Below are 17,971 nucleotides of genomic sequence, written 5' to 3' on the forward strand. Positions count from 1 at the left end.
TGCATCAGCAACATTATCAAGTGCACCTTTTATAATTTCAAGTTCTTCATCAACAACAGACAGCTTTCTTTTTTTTCCTTGAGTAGATGACGTACCTTGTACTGATTTTTTGTTGCAAGCTTTGGAAACTTTCACACCAGTATCTTTAGTTGTATTGTCAAAACTCTCTATAGTAATCTCATTTTGAGAGAGAAGACGATCAACGTCAATAAAACTTTCAACTTCAGTATCATTTGGCCCATCTATTGTGTGTTTCTTTTGCACCTTGTCCAGTAGCTCGATGCTTAGCAAATAATCTTCTCATTTGTCGTAGTTATGGATTTGTTTTGTCCTCCATTTTTCAGCATCCGGTTTTTCCTAAATAAATAGGAGTATTGTTACAATAGGAATTGAAAATGAGCAAAAAAATGTAACTAAATTTAATGAGCGCATACCTTTAAAAGTTGCTCCCAAACTTCAGGTTCAGCATTCCAATTTTTTGTCACAGGGCTCCAAGAAAAGCCACTAAATTTTCCATTTTTGAACAAGTCATAACAGTCATTGAAATGCAATTTAAGTGTCTTCATTCAATTCATCAAATGGCATTTGGTGAAATCCTTGCCAAGTTTATCCTTCAATTCCTTGACAATGTTGTTGTATGCCGTTGTTGTGAAAGTTCCATCAACTCGATACCCTTCATAGTGCTGATTCAATAATGCTTGGATATAAGCATCATCCATAGTTTTTGTCCATTTCAAGTGCTCTCTCTTAACTTCCTGATCTTTCTTCAAATTTTCACCCATTTCAAATGCTAAATGGTAATGATAAGATAGTAAACAAAATTAGCAAAAAATAAATATTTTAAACAATTGCCACATCTTGATTACATTGTGCAGGCACCAAAACAAGACCCAAACATACCATTTAGTACATGTTAGGAAGTTTACAGCTCAAAAAATTCAAAAAGTTTACAGCACCAATTTCAAAAATTTTAAACTACATAATCATTCCACATTTGCATGGCTATTTGATTTCTCAAAAATTCGCCTTGTGATGAATCTTCTTGAGTACTAGTAGATGCAATATTTTCATCCTCGAAAGGAGATTGGTGTGCCAATTCTACATCTATTTCATCAATATATTCCAAATCTGGATCTACTTCCATCAAAAAGTTGTACAAAATACAACAAGCAAGAACAATTTTTGACTACGTATTGACATCATATGTTGGCTGGTTATCACCTATGATCGGGAAGTGTTTTTTGAAAACTCCAAATGCCCATTCTATTGCATTACGCAATGATGCATGCCAAAGATTGAAAAGTTCTCGATAATCTCGGGGTCCCCGATTTGAGTACTCTTTTAAATGGTATGCAACCTCAATAAGGCGTAAGCAGTCCACTTTTAAACATGAATCCACCATAAACAAGGTAAAATTTCCTTATAAAGACTTCAACAAGTTACTAATATTTGCAATTATACATATAAAAAATTTAAAAATTTAAAATTACCATTAGGAATAATTAATTTGTCTCCTCTGTTAAGTGCATTTTTTATGATTCTCAAGTCCGATGCAGTTCCTTCCCATCCAGGTAGAACATATGCGAATTTTAAGTCGAAAGAGCATGCAGCCAACACATTTTGTGTTGGATGCTCTTCCTGCCACGATACCTTGCTACCTCAGTATTAGACACTTTGACACAGACATGAGTTCCATCAATTGCAACCATACAATCCTACATATATTTTAGTATATTAATTTTTAATAAGAGTTTATATGTGAAGTTAAAAATTCAACCTGTATAGAAAATAACATCACCTTGAAATATGGATAGAACTTCTCAGTATTAAGGATTTCTGGTGGTACTTTTTCTCCTGTAGGCTGTCGTAGAAATTGTTCTTCTAAGAGTATAACTGCTATAAGTACTCTATGAAAATGACGGCTAATAGTTTCAGCCGAGCGACGATAAAAGAATGAAACTGTTCCATTCGTTGCTGGAAGTGATAAAATGTGAAGAAACTTGGCAACTTGCTCTTCTATTGTTGCTCTTTGGGTGGGTTGTAAACCTCCATTTGTTTGTAACAACTCACACAAATGTGTAAAAGTTTTAGGCCTCATTCTGATAACTTTATTCACGTTATCATTTGTCCTAAGTTGCATCAATATTTCCTCTCATACATTCTGGCTTTCTATAGACCGGTATCCAATAGGTCGATCTATATAATTTCTACTATGAACCCTCCGAGACATAATCAATTTTGTCACTCTACAAATAACTTCAGTAGCAGCTAATTATCGATTTCTTTGTTGAATATGAAACTCGTTTAGAACATCATTTGCTTCCTTATCCATCTAAAAGTACTAATGGTAGTTGTTTTATTCTATAATATAAAAAAATCACTAGGATATCAATGATGGATACAAAACCTGAATGATGTTGGCTTTCAACTTCAGATATGTTCACCAAATCTGTAGAATTTGTTTATTACAGATGCAGCTAGTAGAAAAGCTTCCATGACTGAAAAAAAAAAAATCAAAGTCACAAACTTGTGTGACCCTAAAATCAAAAGAGTAGTACAAGAACTCATGGAATTTCAATGCAGCCATAGAAACCCAAAAGATATTATTAATCTTTCTTCCCCATCTATATGCAATATCTCAACAAAAAATAGCAAAGAAGATAACAATGAAATAGAGATGCACCTGATTAGAAGCCCATCGAAGATGCAGAAGGATGTAAAAGTCACCTATTTCTTAGAGGAAGAAGATGATGGTTGGAAAAAATGAGAGGAGATGTTCACCTATTTCTCAGAGGAAGATGATGATGGGTAGATAAAGTGATGACAATAGATGTTTTGCCGAGAGCTTTGTAGTAGAGGGTTCATCGGGTATTAAAATGTTATGTATTAGGATTTAAAGGGTAGTTTTGCCATATTTAAAAAGTTACTTATAGCCAGCGCACGTTCCTTCCCTTTCTGCCCAATTTGGGTGGAAAGTTTTCCAAAATGTGGAGGGATGTGAAATCTTTCCAATTCTTTTCCTTTCCTTCTCATTTTTACTCCCAAACAATGGAAATATTTTATTATCCTTTCAAAACCTTTCTTTTCTTTTCATTTCCATCCTCCCAAACTAGCTATTAGGTTGGATTTACTTTTAATTTGATTATTTCTTGAATTGCTTAATCTTTGTGATTTAAGTGTGGTAATTTTGAGATTTGGAATTAAAAGTGATTGACTTTGTATTGAAATAAAGTTTGTTCATTGGACTTTGGATTGGAAATAAAGTTGATTTTTTGGACTAAATTCAATTATTCGTGGAGCATAGTACTTAGCTGATTTGGGTTATTTTGAAAGTTGGGATTAAAGGTTGATGGATGATAAGTTTGTAAGATTAGTTGACATTTTATTCCGTTTTATGAGCATATAATAATCGGTATATTTTAGTTGTTTACTATTGTTGCCTTTTGATGATTCTTGTTTTATCTACATAAGTAATAAAAGTGCAAAGGGTTTCATCGTTCCGCGCGTGACTTCGTCGTCCTCATGTGACCCCCTCGTCCTTTCCGCGCATTGTGCGGGATCCTCTTCCTTTTGTTTTTTCAACAGTAAGACAGCGCCGCCCCTCCTTTCCTCTGCCTTTTCTTTTTCCTAATTTCTAACCTTAAGACAAAGTCATATCTTATCTCCCGCCGCTCTTACTCAAACTTCCTATGCCTGCCTTCTTTCCCCTTTCCTCTCCCTTGCCCTATCTGTATCCCTCCATTACTCCCTTTCCTCCTTCCCTTACTGTATCATCAGAAGATTTTAGAAACCTTTCTCTTCAGCATCATTCCCATTTGCAGATGCCATTTCGGCTTTCCTCTCATCAAGAATTCGTTGCATAACTCTGAATTGTTTTTCCTTCTCTGCTCGTTTTCCAGCAGTTTCTCCTCAGAATTTCTCATTCCTCTTTTCCTTGTAGTGGTCATCTGTCCACTTGGCAAGTTCTGGCTTTTTTTCTATTAGCAAGTGCCCCAGTTCGATATTAAATAGGCTTAGTTTCCATAATTTTCATTAGCAACTCCATATTGAGCTTAGAAGTTGCCGAATCAGTATTTTCTCTAAAATGTATTTTTTCCATACTTTCTTTTAAAACAGAGATGATCAGTGGGATGCTGCTCTTGGATTTCTCAGTATCTGATCTCATCAATTTTTTGGGTTTTCTTTTAAAGTGGTATGGCCAAACCTCTTTGGGTTTTTTTTTTCTCCTTTCTTATCTTTTTCTCCTTTACTCTTTTAGTATTTTTATCAATTTCATGCGCAAGTGCTGAAATTGGACATTTCTTTGGTTCTTTTCCCTTACACATTTGTCTCATCAATTTATTGGATGGTTCAGGTTGTTATGGGATAATGTAATGAGTTTATGTTTCTTTAGATTGAGACAGATTTATGGATGGTGATTTATAATTCTTCAATTTTTTATCACTCCCCATCTACTTGAAATAAATTTTGAATTTAGACTTAATTTTTGTTTTTAACCTGTTTTTTTTTTTAGCAGGATTCCATGTTCAAGATGGAAAGAAACTACTTGATTACGTGGCTGAACATATTCAATAGGCGAGTTTGTGAATTCTCATTATTTAGAATTGACCATTCTTAATGATTGTTTCTCAACCATATACTTTTTATTTGCTTTAATCTGAATCAGATAGAGTTGTCATGGTCTTAGTTTTATTTGTCATTTGGTCTGGTTAGTGGAGATGGTTTGTTTGACCTTCAAGAGTGTTTAAAGAAGTCCTATGTTTTTTATAAAGTCGCTATGTATTTCTACTATAATTTGTAAATTAGTGGTTAAATATATGGTCAGTGTTTTATATCTTGTTGTAGCGATTGGTTGGTTTTTTTTATGAATGTCACATGGAGTTTGTGCCATGACCAAACATATGTAGTTGACCACCTTGCTTATGAAAGAGAGTGGTGTTTGCTACATATAAAGTAAAAGAACCTTTTGAGCATCCAAAGAGGTTTTGATTTTGTTAATGATAGAACAAGGATTTGCTTAATATGAATTAACAATTCTATGCTGTACCAGAGCTTGAACAACATCTTCCTTAAATTGATGACTTGAAATTCTGTCTAGGGATTTTATTAGCTAGAGACTATGCAAGAGCTCTTGCATGAAATTTCATTAGTGTTAAGATTGGTAAAATCACGTAGGACCCTACAAATTTGACTACATTTATGGCACATATCTAATCCAATTACTGTTTTAATATTTGTAGAAATTTTACATTGTCTTTAAATTGTTTTTCAGTAGTCTACGATGCTAGAGGAGGATTCCTAAAACTGATGTAAATCACAGCTCCAGTAGCTATTAGCTGTTGAGGAGTTAGGTCTATCTTTGCAAATGCTAATATCATCAAAGAATGGTATGACATACATTACAACCGAACTTTATTACATTATTGTTGCCACACATATGTACTAAAGTAAAGTCATCCATTTTAAATCCTTTTTTCTTTGATTTGGCAATCAGGAAGCAAGAGGTAGAGCAATACCAAAGAAAAATTCAGTTGTAAGCAAGTTCTTTACAATATATTATGAATATATGAGAGAGTTGCAGGTTTAAATTGTATTTATTGTTTTTGACTTATTTTGAGCTATATATGTGATTGGCCATACCATTCTTGAAGAAGGCAAAATACTTGTTTTACAATATAATATGGCAAACACAAATCTCATTTTATTTTTCCATACCTATCTGTGTGATATTGTAAAAGTGTTTCTGTTACTGCTTTTGTCTTCCTATTATTACTTACTAATCTGTTTGACTATCAAATGTATGAAGCCAACACTTGCATATGGTTTAGTGGTTATTTTATCTTCTTGGCAGGTACATTTAGACTTGTGTGACTATTTTTGTTAAGTGGTTAGACTGGTTTTTTTTATATAAATACAATAGGGGCGACATTGATAGTTTGATCACAGGTACTTTTTGTCTGATCGTTACCTTTTAATATGTTTGTCTCAATATTAGACACATGAATCCAGAACTGGCTTGTGATTTAGTAGTTATTTTGTATTCTAGGTAGGCATTTTGAAACTTGTATGCCCATTTTTGTTAAAGTGTCTACCTCAGCTTGCTTTATAATGTAGAAAAGTCATTGCTAATCTGACCATAATTACTTATTTGATATATTTGTGGCTATATAGGTATAGTTGTTAAACTTTTGTTCTCTATCTTTTGTCTTTTTCTTCATTTTGTTCCCTTCAGAATTTTGCTTTTAACAACTCCGGTATGTTATTTTTGTTCCTTCAAATTGAATCCTCATTCCTTATTCAGTCATGTAATATTCTTACATGCATGGTTTAGACTTCTTTCTATCCTGCTTTTACAAAAAGAAGTTACTGATTGCACGCCATTACATATAGACTTTGCATCCATTCTAGGAGAGAATTTTTCATCTCTTTGTTTGACTGCACAATGCATGGATCAACAAACACTTTCCAAGACAATTACATCATCTATAAATCCCTTTCTTAGCCATGATTGCACGATTCTTAATTTTTTTTATCAGTTTTTTACTCCTGTGTCTTTAAGTATTGTTTGATATGTATCTCTATGTTGTATTTTAAATTCTCGGCATTAGAACTTTATTGTGATCTAATTGAAACTTTTTATAAATTTGTTGCTTATTGGAAGTTTAAAATATGCTGATTATTCCCTTGAGCAAAGCACAACTCCAACGATAGTATTGTAGAATGGGAGCAAAATTTATGTCATCGAAAATGATAAAAAAGAATTTCCATCAAAATTGGAATTTGTGGCTGATCATTCTCTTGAAGAAGGCGGAATACTTGTTTTTCTTCCTCAATCTTGCCATTCTTTTGTTGTTGTTGTCTTTAACAAAAAGGAATTGAAAATATGTATATATGGCTGTATGCGATAAAATTTCGAGTTTGCAAAAAAACAAGAAATATACACGACAAATGTGTAATATAAATTTAAGAAAATATGTGAGTACAATCTCTGGGATTTTCTTGGACTTGTAGAGAGTTCCCCTCGATTCTCCTCCTTGAACGCCAATCCAAGGGATTCGTAACTTGTTCTTGGATCCACCACCGGTTCCTTCAAATCTTGAGATGGAAGATTCGAAGAACTTGAAAGAAATTTTGAAGACTCAAGTCTTGATATATGGGAGACTTGAAGAGCTTGAAGACCCGGACCTTTCGTGGCTTGGAGTTTCAATGCTTGAGCGTATGAGATGCCTCTAGATGTCTCTGTATCCCCTTGATTTGGTTGAGAGACCCCTATTTATAGCTGTAACAAGAGGTAGAGGTTGAAGACCGGTGTACCACTTTAATTGCCTTGCAAGACGTGTAGTCATATTAGGACTGTGCTAGTCAAATATTATCTCTTCATTTTATATTTATTAATAAAAAGATAAGTAATTCCTCGATTGGCCAAACTCGTGGGGACATGTGACGTGGCGCCGTTTAACTACATAAGCTATTGCAGTATATAAGAAATATACTTGGATTACACAACTCTAAATATTATCCCTTTAATAAGAAATAAATACTTAGATATTTATCCACGTGATATGAAATGATTTGGTTGGTGGAGATATCCCTACAATTTGAATTGATTTGAAACACCTCACTTTAACATGTGGCAAAATATAATTGGCCATTTAATAACCAATTTTTCCAAGTGTACATGACATATGGCGATACCCGATTGGATAGAAATAAGCCACAAAAAAAACAATTTATGGACCAATAGTAATTTTAAAATTTCATTGTCTACAAATGCCCCTCGAAACTTGTTCGCGAATACTGAAGATTGAAGCGAGATTTGAACGGACAAGTTTCGACATTTTTTTTATTTGAGCATCGTCGGGATATGAATTCTCAAATAAGTCCCTAAATAGACTAAACTTGAAGATTTAGTGACTTGGTGATCTCAAATAATAGTCCAACAATTTAGTGGTCTCAAACTCCACGTGAAACACCACCAATGCATCCTTAATGACCTCAATTTCCAAGATCACTAGTGCCTTCAATTTCCCGAGGCCAGATCACTTCATTTGGAAGCTTTATGTCCACCGTTTGAATATTAATCCAAGTAAAGTCCATTCAATGCTATGACTTTTTGTAATTCAAATATCAATGCATGGACTTTATTCAAAGCTCTGCAATGCCGTGGCTATTGAACCAATGACGACATGGTGTTATCAAATGCCTCATAGACCAATATAGACCAATGATAATGTAGAGAGGGCTGCTTTTATCAACATGAGATAGTCCTGCAAGACATTTTAAATTCCACCGCTATGTTATCAAATGTATGCATCATCTGGCAGTGTAGGCTCCCAAGACCAAATGACATCTTCATTATCTTGGCCGAATTCCCAAGCTTTCTTTTGCTCCTTAGGATGCAAACGACATACACGCGTGACATCTCAAAGCTTGACTAGAATTCTTATATCTTATGAATTAGTCAATTCAATTTATGGCAGGCTCAATCCGCGAAACCTGGAAAGTATACTTTCGAGAATTGTAGACAACTCCTACCAAGGCGTAACCTTTTAATTACACAAGGAAACTGCATTCCCTTATCCCTCAAAGACATAAGCCATCTCAATTTCCAAGGCCAGCCATACCATGCAATATCCTCAAGTTGGTGACTCATGTAAATCTCCTTTCACTTGTAGGAATTTGAGCATCACGCACACAATAATTCTTTCCCTTGTGCGGTTCGAACAACCTCCCAAAGCTAGCATTTACATCCTTGGTGGGCTACACACTCTTGTTGCTGAATTAAATCCAAAAACTCAAGAGGAAGTCCAATACAAATTGTGTTAACATTTGTTGAGATCCGCTCCAATTTTTTTGTTTTGTTTTTGTTTTTTTTTTAGCATTCACGAACAGGTTTCAGTACTTTTTTTAACTCAGATTGAATATCATAAGAGCAAGACCTCCAATTTCCAAAAGATCAATCCACTTTCTTTAGCCTCATATCCACATTCCCAAGCCGAACCAGAAACCAATTGCCATCGGACAATTCCAAGTAGAGTTTGAGATTCGTTAGAATTCTACTAACCACGCATAACAAAATCTAATTAACCGAGCATGAAGTCCTGAAGCCAAATTGATGTTAGAATCATAATTGACATTAAACTTGAGTTCCCAATTTCTTCACAAATTGACTTCAAAGCAATAAAGCTCGCCCGACTCCATTCTCAATTGTACATGAAGTTACTTTCTTTCAATGTCCTACCAACAATCCATATAGGATTAGAAGTTTACTCCTATTCAAATTGGAACCACCTTTCATCCAGATTTCCCTCGGACCCAATAACAATGCTACCAGTATAAATAACCATGACTAGAGCCATACATTCACTTGTGAGAATACTGGCCTTTAAGATCTTGGTACATCTTATTATTCCCTGGGTGCACCGTATACCTAGAGCGGTGTGATTCCTCCAAAATCTCTCTCCTTAATTCCTCATCCTTAGGTACAACGACACGATTTTGAAACTTCAAGATTCCATCAGGACCTATATTAAAGTTAGGCAACTCCCCTTTCTTCACTTTTTCCACCCACTTTTGCACTATTGGATCCTTTACTTGGCCCTCTTTGATCCGCTCCATCAATGCCAACCTCACCTCAATATTTCCAAAAATCACCTTCTCCGGTTCCAAACGAGGTTTCCACTCACAGACATCTTCTAACAGGCTCCACTCTCCCACTATGGAACTTGCTAGTTGAGCCTTTCGGCTTAAAACATCTGCTACAACGTTAGCTTCTCCAGGATGGTAGTTAATTGTACAGTCATAATCTTCTAAGAACTCTACCCACCGGCGTTGTCTTAGATTTAGCTCCTTCTGAGAAAACAGATACTTAAGGCTCTTATGATCCGTATAAACCTCGAAAATTACACCATAGAGATAATGTCGCCATTTCTTCAAAGAGAACACTACAGCTGCAAGCTCCAAGTCATGGGTCGGATAATTCTGCTCATGAGGTTTTAACTTCCGAGATGCATAGGCAATCACATTCCTATTTTGCATCAACATGCACCCTAGCCCTTCTTTTGAAGCATCGGTATAAACCGTGTAGCTATCGTTCCCATTGGGCAAGGCTAAAACTGGAGCCATAGTTAACTGCTTCTTAAGCTCTTGGAAACTACTTTCGCACTTAACATCCCAAATATACTTTCCTTGTTTCTTGGTCAAGTTAGTTAAGGGTCCCGTAATTCTCGAGAAGTTCTTTATAAATCGGCGGTAGTACCCTGCTAAACCTAGGAAACTTCGTACCTCAGTGGGATTCTCTGGTCGCTTCCATTTCGCTACAGCCTCCACTTTCACCGGGTCTATAGCAAGTCCATCCTTTGAGATTACATGACCTAAGAACGCTACTTCTTCCAGCCAAAATTCACACTTGCTGAATTTAGCGAACAATTGGTGCTCTCTTAAGGTTTGCAGCACTATCCGCAAGTGTTGTTCATTCTCCTCTCTTGACTTTGAATATACTAGGATATCATCAATGAACACCACTACAAACCTATCCAAGTAAGGTTTAAACACTCGATGCATTAAATCCATGAATGCCGCTGGAGCATTGGTTAAACCAAATGGCATTACCGCAAACTCAAAATGCCCATATCGAGTGTTAAACGCCGTTTTTGGCATATCCTCCTTTCTAATTCTCAATTGATAATACCCTTGTCGCAGATCCAATTTAGAAAACACCACAGCCCCTTGTAACTGATTAAACAACTCATCAATGTGGGGCAAAAGATATTTATTCTTAACAGTTACTGCATTTAACCCTCGATAGTCAATGCACAACCTTAAGCTCCTGTCCTTCTTCTTAACAAATAACACTGGAGCTCCCCACGGGGACTCACTCTCATGAATAAACCCTCGTTCTAGCAGGTCCTGCAATTGCACCTTTAACTCCTTAAGTTCAGCAAGTGCCATACGATAAGGGTTTTCGAAATAGGAGTAATTCCGGGTACTAGGTCAACTTTAAATTCAATCTCCCTTTCGGGTGGCAGAGACTCCAACTCCTCCGGAAATACGTCCGGGTATTCACTGATTACTGGCATGTCTTCCAACTTAATCTTTTCTCCTGGAGTGTTAATCATAAAAGCTAAGTAACCTCGTGCCCCACGACTAAGCAACTTCCTAGCCCTTATTCCTGAAATAAGCACAGATGAGGCTAACATACCCCTCACATCCAACTTTAAAGTTGCCTCACCTGGTATGCAGAACTCCACTACCTTCATTCTACAATCTACCCGAGCATGGTAGCGAGCTAGCCAATCCATACCTAGAATGACATCGTACCCTTTTATGGCTAGACTAATGAGGTCGACTACTAACTTTCGTTCACCAACCCAAATATCGCACTTTCTATATACTTCATTCACAAGTAAAACTTGGTTACCCGTAGGTGTTCTTACTTTTAGGTCATAAGGTAGCTTTTCAACTTTCATGTCAATTCCAAGCATAAATGTAGGGTTAACGAAAGAATGAGTAGCACCAGGATCTATCAAAATTTTTGCTAACCGGTAAAAGACAGGGATCGTACCTTCAACTATTTCCGTTGGTTCAGGCACGGATTGTTGGTCCAGTGAATATACTCTGGCCGGAACTCTCGACCTAGTCCCTCCAGCATTGGTCGGTTTTGGGTTTGACCTGGCAGTCGACTGGGTATCACTGATCAACGGGCAGTTGATTATTTGGTGTTCCGTACTCCCACACATTAGGCACTTTCGAACCTTTCTCCAGCATTCATCCTCTGTATGATTCGGTTTTCCACAATATCCGCACGTCACTCGGGAAGTAGAGGTCTGGCCTCCTTGTGGAATTCCTCTACCTTGCCCCCTACCACTTTGGCCTCCCCTCTGAGTACCTCCTCTCGGAGCACCTCCCTTAGACGCACTTGAAAACCGTCCACCTCCAGCCCCACGACCGAACTTGGCAGGTGGCGCGTTTTGATCACTCCGTACTGACCCTTGGGCTCCACTAGGTCCTCCTTTCCATTTGGCGTGGAAATTTTTCACTTGTGCCCTGACAATCTCTATTCTTAGGGCCTTCTCCAAAACCTCCGTAAATGTATTAATCTGGGCTGCCGCCAAAGCTTCCTGTATCTCCACATTGAGCCCTTGCACGAATCTCCGTACTTTTCTTGGCTCCGTAGCAATCAACTCAGGAGCAAATTTTGACAATTTTGTAAACTGAGTCTCATACTCAGATACACTAGAAGCGCCACTGTCAAAGCTTAATAAAATCGTCCTCTCGCTTCTCTTGGACGATAGGTGGAAGCTATTTCTCGTTAAACTCTCGTACAAAGTTTAACCAGATCCACGCAGTTCCTTCTCTCTCCCACTTGGCCCTAATTACATTCCATCATGCCCTAGCTGGCCCTTCAAACTGGAAAACAGCGAACTGCACTTGCCTATCCTCTGTATAGTTTAAGGCGGCAAAGATGTTGATCATGGCCTGTAGCCATTTATCGGCTCCCTCCGGGTCTGGTCCTCCCAAGAACTTGGGTGGAGAGAACTTTTGGAATCTCTCTAAAGCTCTATCTTGTCCCATTTCGGGATCCCTAGGCTGATTTACAGGGGCTTGACCCTGTTGTTCCACTAAACGAGCCAAAATATTGGTCATTTGCTGGATAGCAGTTGCCACTTGATCTCCCCCTGCAGCTTGGGGTTCTGGTTGTGGCTCAATCGTGGCCTCTCTCTCTTCCCTCGGTTCTTGTACAGGTTCTTGTGCGTGTCTATCCCCACGGCCTCGACTAGGATCGCGTCCTCGGTTAGTTCCCCTGGTTTGACTTCTTCTACCCTCCATGTTTTGGATTTAACCAGCTATAAATATACAGACAAAGTAAGGTATGACTCGTATAACACGTTGCAAAAGAATAAATAGAGGCAATCGAGCACATAATAAACAAGCACTTTATACACATAGCAAACAAGTCATATATATACAGGCCGAAAAGTCACATAGTCAGAGGCTATAACAGCCAAGGAACATAGAACAAAAGGTATTTACTTCCACCATGACACGTCAAAATCAAAAACAAAAGGAGACGTGTCGTCCCACTATGTTCCTAACTATCCCCCAAAAATCTCCTCAAACCCCAATCCTAACAAGTGGTTTGGCTAGACGCCGACCCAACCGACTCCGAGGATGCACTCAGCTCCTCCTCTGGGTCCTCCTCAGGATCCTCATCCGGATCCTCCTCAGGAGTACCAGGAAGCTCAGGGACTACAGGCGCTTGACCTTCCTCAGCCAAGTCCTGTATCACATCCTCTACAAGTGCCTCGCACTCGGTTAGGATGTGGTTGGTTCGGTCTCGTATATCTCCAACTACTCGTATCAGACGTCCAGTCGTCGCCTGAGCCTGCTCGCGGAAAGCATCGGTCCGCTGCTGCTCTTCCAGAACCGAGGCCTCCAACTCTCGGATCCGGGCTCCCTGGTCTCAGAGTGTAGCCCGAAGACGCTCTATCTCCGCATAGCACCTACGATTGGTGCTACCCAATCGTCTCCGCTCGTCATCCACTGCGAGCACTACTCGGTCAGGGTAGGAGTAGGTCTTCCAGCAATCGCAGCGTCGGATCTTGCGCGCTGGGGACCACCGCTGCACTGGCCCACCGGGGATCTCCTAGTATGTAATCACGCGGCATACGGGCCCCTCTAGATATGGCTCGACCACGGGAGCGTCGGTAGGTACGTCAGTAGGCATATCAATGGGTACATCAGTAGCTACGGGTTGAGACGGCCCCGCACCCCCAGAAGCGTCAGTGTCTACCATCACCTAAGTTTGCAAATAACATTGTAAAAGTAAGTACTCAACACGCAGAAAACAAGGTTAAAGGCTAAATTCAAGGATAAAACCCTAGCCTATCAGGTCAAGCACTCAATCTATCCAGATCAATTCAAACCTAAGCTCTGATACCACCTGTGACGACCCCACCTCCCCCTAAGGCGTACCAGAGGGTTCAGCGGATCGCCTGCCTAGCTCTCGCCAGGACTGGCTCACACGAATCACATGCGTACATCCACGGACCATAAATAATATCACAGTTCAAACTTATAATTTATATTGATACCAAATCAAGGTACAAAGTCTCGATAAACCCAAATTGGTTCAAATTGTATAAAATCCCATTACAAAACATTCTAGTCAAGGAATAGCGCGAGTATAAGTCAAAAGTCAAAATAACTAGACTACGCTAGCGTTTATACGTCCCACGCGTCACTCGTACCCCTGTAAGGTAAACAAAACTAATAGGGTGAGCCAAAGCTCAGTGATGTTCCAGATATCAAATTGTCCAGCAAACAAGATTATAACAATGTAATAGTGAAATAGCGAGCAAACAAGTTCAAGTAAAGAGATAACACTTCAAGTAGTCAAGAGATGTATGGATCATGTTCACAAGTAAGGATACAGTTGCTCATGTCTCAGCTCCATTCCAGCTTGATCGAATAGCAGTTGACACTCCGTCAACTTTCAAGTAATAACTAGTCCAAAAAGAAAACTCCACTTCTCGCCAGTCTCCGTCCACCAATCAACCCCCAACCGGGCCCGAACGTCACATGAAACACGGGTGGTAATACTCGAGTATACCGATTTGCCGAGGAGGTAACACTCCACTCGACTTTACTAGTGACCCAAGGTTTGTTATCTAATCGACCAGGCCCTTGCCGGCTCGACTCGATTAACTAGCCACAAGGTTTCTGGAATTCCAGGCATGATATAATTCATGTGCATGTAAAGCAAGTCAAGTGAAATTGATAAACAAGAATAAATTTGGATAGGGCAAGTGCGATAAAGTACACCCTTGCTCTATCACATCACATATATCTCACGTATTCACGTGGATCAGAGATAAATAGCAAATATCGAGTTCAATCAGATATTTGGAAGCACTCACCAAAAGTAGTGCCTCTAGTGCTCGTGTCTGGGTGGTACTCCGGGTTTGGAGTCCAAATCTGCGATAAAAGTGGACTTGAGAACTTTGAAAATCGACTAAAGTTCGAAACTTAAGCGTTTCGTTCAATAAGAATCAAGAAATTGAAATTCATTTGAGAAATAGTCGTGAAATAGTTGCTCGCTTTTCAAACGGAAAATTTTGATAGCATGTTTGCTTGGAGATGACTTTTGAGTCGAAAGTGCAAGTAAAACGGTTTCATAGTGATTCATATCGTTTTCCTAAGGGTACAAGTTCGACCAAGTCCTAACGTATAACCCTCGATAAACAAAGTAGCAAAGGTCCTCGATAGTTCAAGTGATAATCACTTCTAACCGTTACTCAAGTTGCAAGTATAGTTTTCTAGTCCTCGAGCGTAAATTTGGGCAGCATGCCCTTTGTGTTTACCAAATTTTTCAGCCATATATGGCTTCATTATTTTCAATCAGCCAATCCCAAAGTTATATATATCATAAATTCAAGTAAATAGCCATTCCATAGGCTCATAACAACATAAGAACAAAAACCAAAGTGATAACAAGTGCGGAAATGTAACCTAGCAAAGACAGATTTGACGTGTGGTTGCGGAAAGAACACATCCGAGGCTACGCTTATTGGATTGAGGCATAACTTATACCGTTTCGAAGCTAAGACACAGGGATACAATTTTCATGAAGAGCACTTAGTCTAATTTTCAGTGTAACCTAATCAAATTCCCAATTCATATAATCTGGATTCAACTATTCGGCTAATCAACCGTACTGCATTCAAATGGCCATATCTCAGACTACCAAGGTCCGTTTAGGGCGTTCTTGGTGGCGTTGAAAAGCTGAGACAGAGTACCGAAACCTTCATGTTTTGGAAAAAGGCTAAATCCGAACGGATTATAGTGAATAAACACAACCAAATAGACTAAACTGTCCACGCGGAACTCTGGAATGTAACCTAGAACAGTGAGGGTATTTTCATCTTTTTACAGGTTACGTTGCTCTGATTGAGTTGAAATTTTGTAGGAACCTATAAAATACCATTCTCTACAACTTTCATGTTTTAGGCCAAGCCTAATTCGTCCTCTAAATATGAGCACTAAAACCGGGCAGAATGTAATCCTGAAATTCCAGAAATCTGGAATTTTTGAAATCTCAAGTCAATCCTTCCATTTTCTTGCTTCCAATTCTACCAAAGCCCCTTATCTACTCTTATATACAACATATACTAAATATAAAACAAGGTTAGGCAGAAATTAATCAAACCCTAGCTTGCATATATCATCCAAGAATCATCACAACAACTTGCTTATCTTGTAATCAAGCTAAAATGATCTAAATAACATCTTAAACCAAAATTTAAAGGAACAAGGATCATGATCAGATTTCTATACCTCAAAGACAAGGCTTGGAAGAGTGATACTTCACCCCCTTTGAAATTTCTTAGTTCCTCAAGCTTCCCAACTCACAACCCACACTTTAATCGGTTTAGAATTGGATTTTCTCACTTGGTTGAAGCAAATCAAGAAGGAAATTTGTTTCCCTTGCTCTTCTTTTCTCTCTCTCTTGTCTCGGCCCTAAGAAAGAAAAAATGAGGGAGAAAGAGCTTAGTTTGTCTTATAAGAAGGTAAGAGGATTAGGACTAATTGTAACCACAAGTTGGGCCAACACTTGGCTCAACTTTCACCAAAAAATTTTCTTTTCTTTCCTTGCACTTTTTTGTCCCAATTTTCGGCCAAGAGATGACCATGAGGGGGGGGGGTATTTTGCTCAATTAGTAATGAGCTTGTAGGGGTAAGAAAGTGGTGATCAGGTGGTGGTTAAATCGGTAGTACATGATACGCGTCGGTTCGCGCCATTTTTCCTTAAATTACCCGTACTAGGGTTTTTAATTTCTTTTCACTAACTTTTATTCATTGTTTCTAATCACATATTATTTCTCACTTAAAATTCTCTCTTAAGCACCAAATTTGATCCGTACTCTGTACCGGATAATTACACTGCGGATACACGAAAAATTCTTATTTCACCTTGAATTGAAAACGAATAGGAAAACCCTAATTTCCTATAACTTTTTGCACTTTTCTAGGGTGGTTGAACTATAGGATGGCATGAAATAATAATTACCAAATACTTTTCAAATAAAAGGGAATTTTGAGGAAAAATATAAGGAATTTGCGAGTCTTCACATTCAGCCGATGTGATAAAGTACACATGGCCTACAGCATACGCAAATAACATATAAACAACGAAATATTGAATAGTTAAGTGATACAACAACAGTTAGGTCGAGTGCGATAAAGTACACACTCGCCTAGAAATAAGTGTTTTTCATTCAAGTGAACAAGATTCATCAAGTATTTGACCACTTAGGCATGTAAGAAGCACTTATCAAGTCATATCACGTATATATATATATATATATATTTGCAATTATACAAACAGTGGTTATAAAAGTTCGAGAAGCAATTTTGTGCAAAACAGTTTGGAATCCCACACCGTAATCCGGAGCAAAGCAAGAGCAAAAGCAGGAAATTAAAACAGCTTCTTGGTGTCCTCTGTGACGGCCCCACCTCCCCCTAGGGCGTACCCCAGGGTTCGGCAGGTCGCCTGCCCAGCTCTCGCCGGGACTCAGTCGATCACTTCAGTCCTCAATTAAAATCAGAAAAAAAACCACAAGAATAAATAGGCAACGATCCAAAACTTAAAGCGGAACTTATATACATTACCATGCCAAAAGAGAGTATAAACATCGAATATACAAAGGTTCTCAATTAACCAAACAACCAGCCCGTGCCAAGTACTAGAGCGAGAACCACTACAAAAAAAAAACCAAGAGCTAGACCAAGCTAGTTTATACGGGCTCTCGTCCTTGCTCGCCTTTCCCTGCTAAGGAAAACAAAACTAAAGGGGTGAGCTAAAAGCTCAGTGAGATTCTATACACAAAAACAAGTAATTAAACAAGGACATTAATCATGTAATAACAAATAATCCAGAAAACATGTCCAATATAAAGCAATGATAATACAT

General features: G+C 38.3%; 1 protein-coding gene across 1 annotated transcript; it reads right to left on the reverse strand.

Annotated features, from left to right (window-relative positions):
* Window positions 1-9,083: 9,083 nt before the first annotated feature.
* LOC140008760 (uncharacterized) lies at window positions 9,084-13,795 on the reverse strand. The gene is made up of 7 exons (XM_072053625.1): window positions 13,670-13,795; window positions 13,160-13,456; window positions 10,953-12,212; window positions 10,691-10,908; window positions 10,285-10,411; window positions 9,487-9,930; window positions 9,084-9,101 (listed from the first exon to the last, which is right to left on the reverse strand). The coding sequence occupies exons 1-7, from the start codon at window positions 13,793-13,795 to the stop codon at window positions 9,084-9,086; spliced, it is 2,490 nt and encodes an 829-aa protein (XP_071909726.1).
* Window positions 13,796-17,971: the final 4,176 nt, after the last annotated feature.

Source organism: Coffea arabica, chromosome 6c (assembly GCF_036785885.1).
Source record: "Coffea arabica cultivar ET-39 chromosome 6c, Coffea Arabica ET-39 HiFi, whole genome shotgun sequence".
Taxonomy (NCBI): Eukaryota; Viridiplantae; Streptophyta; class Magnoliopsida; order Gentianales; family Rubiaceae; genus Coffea; species Coffea arabica.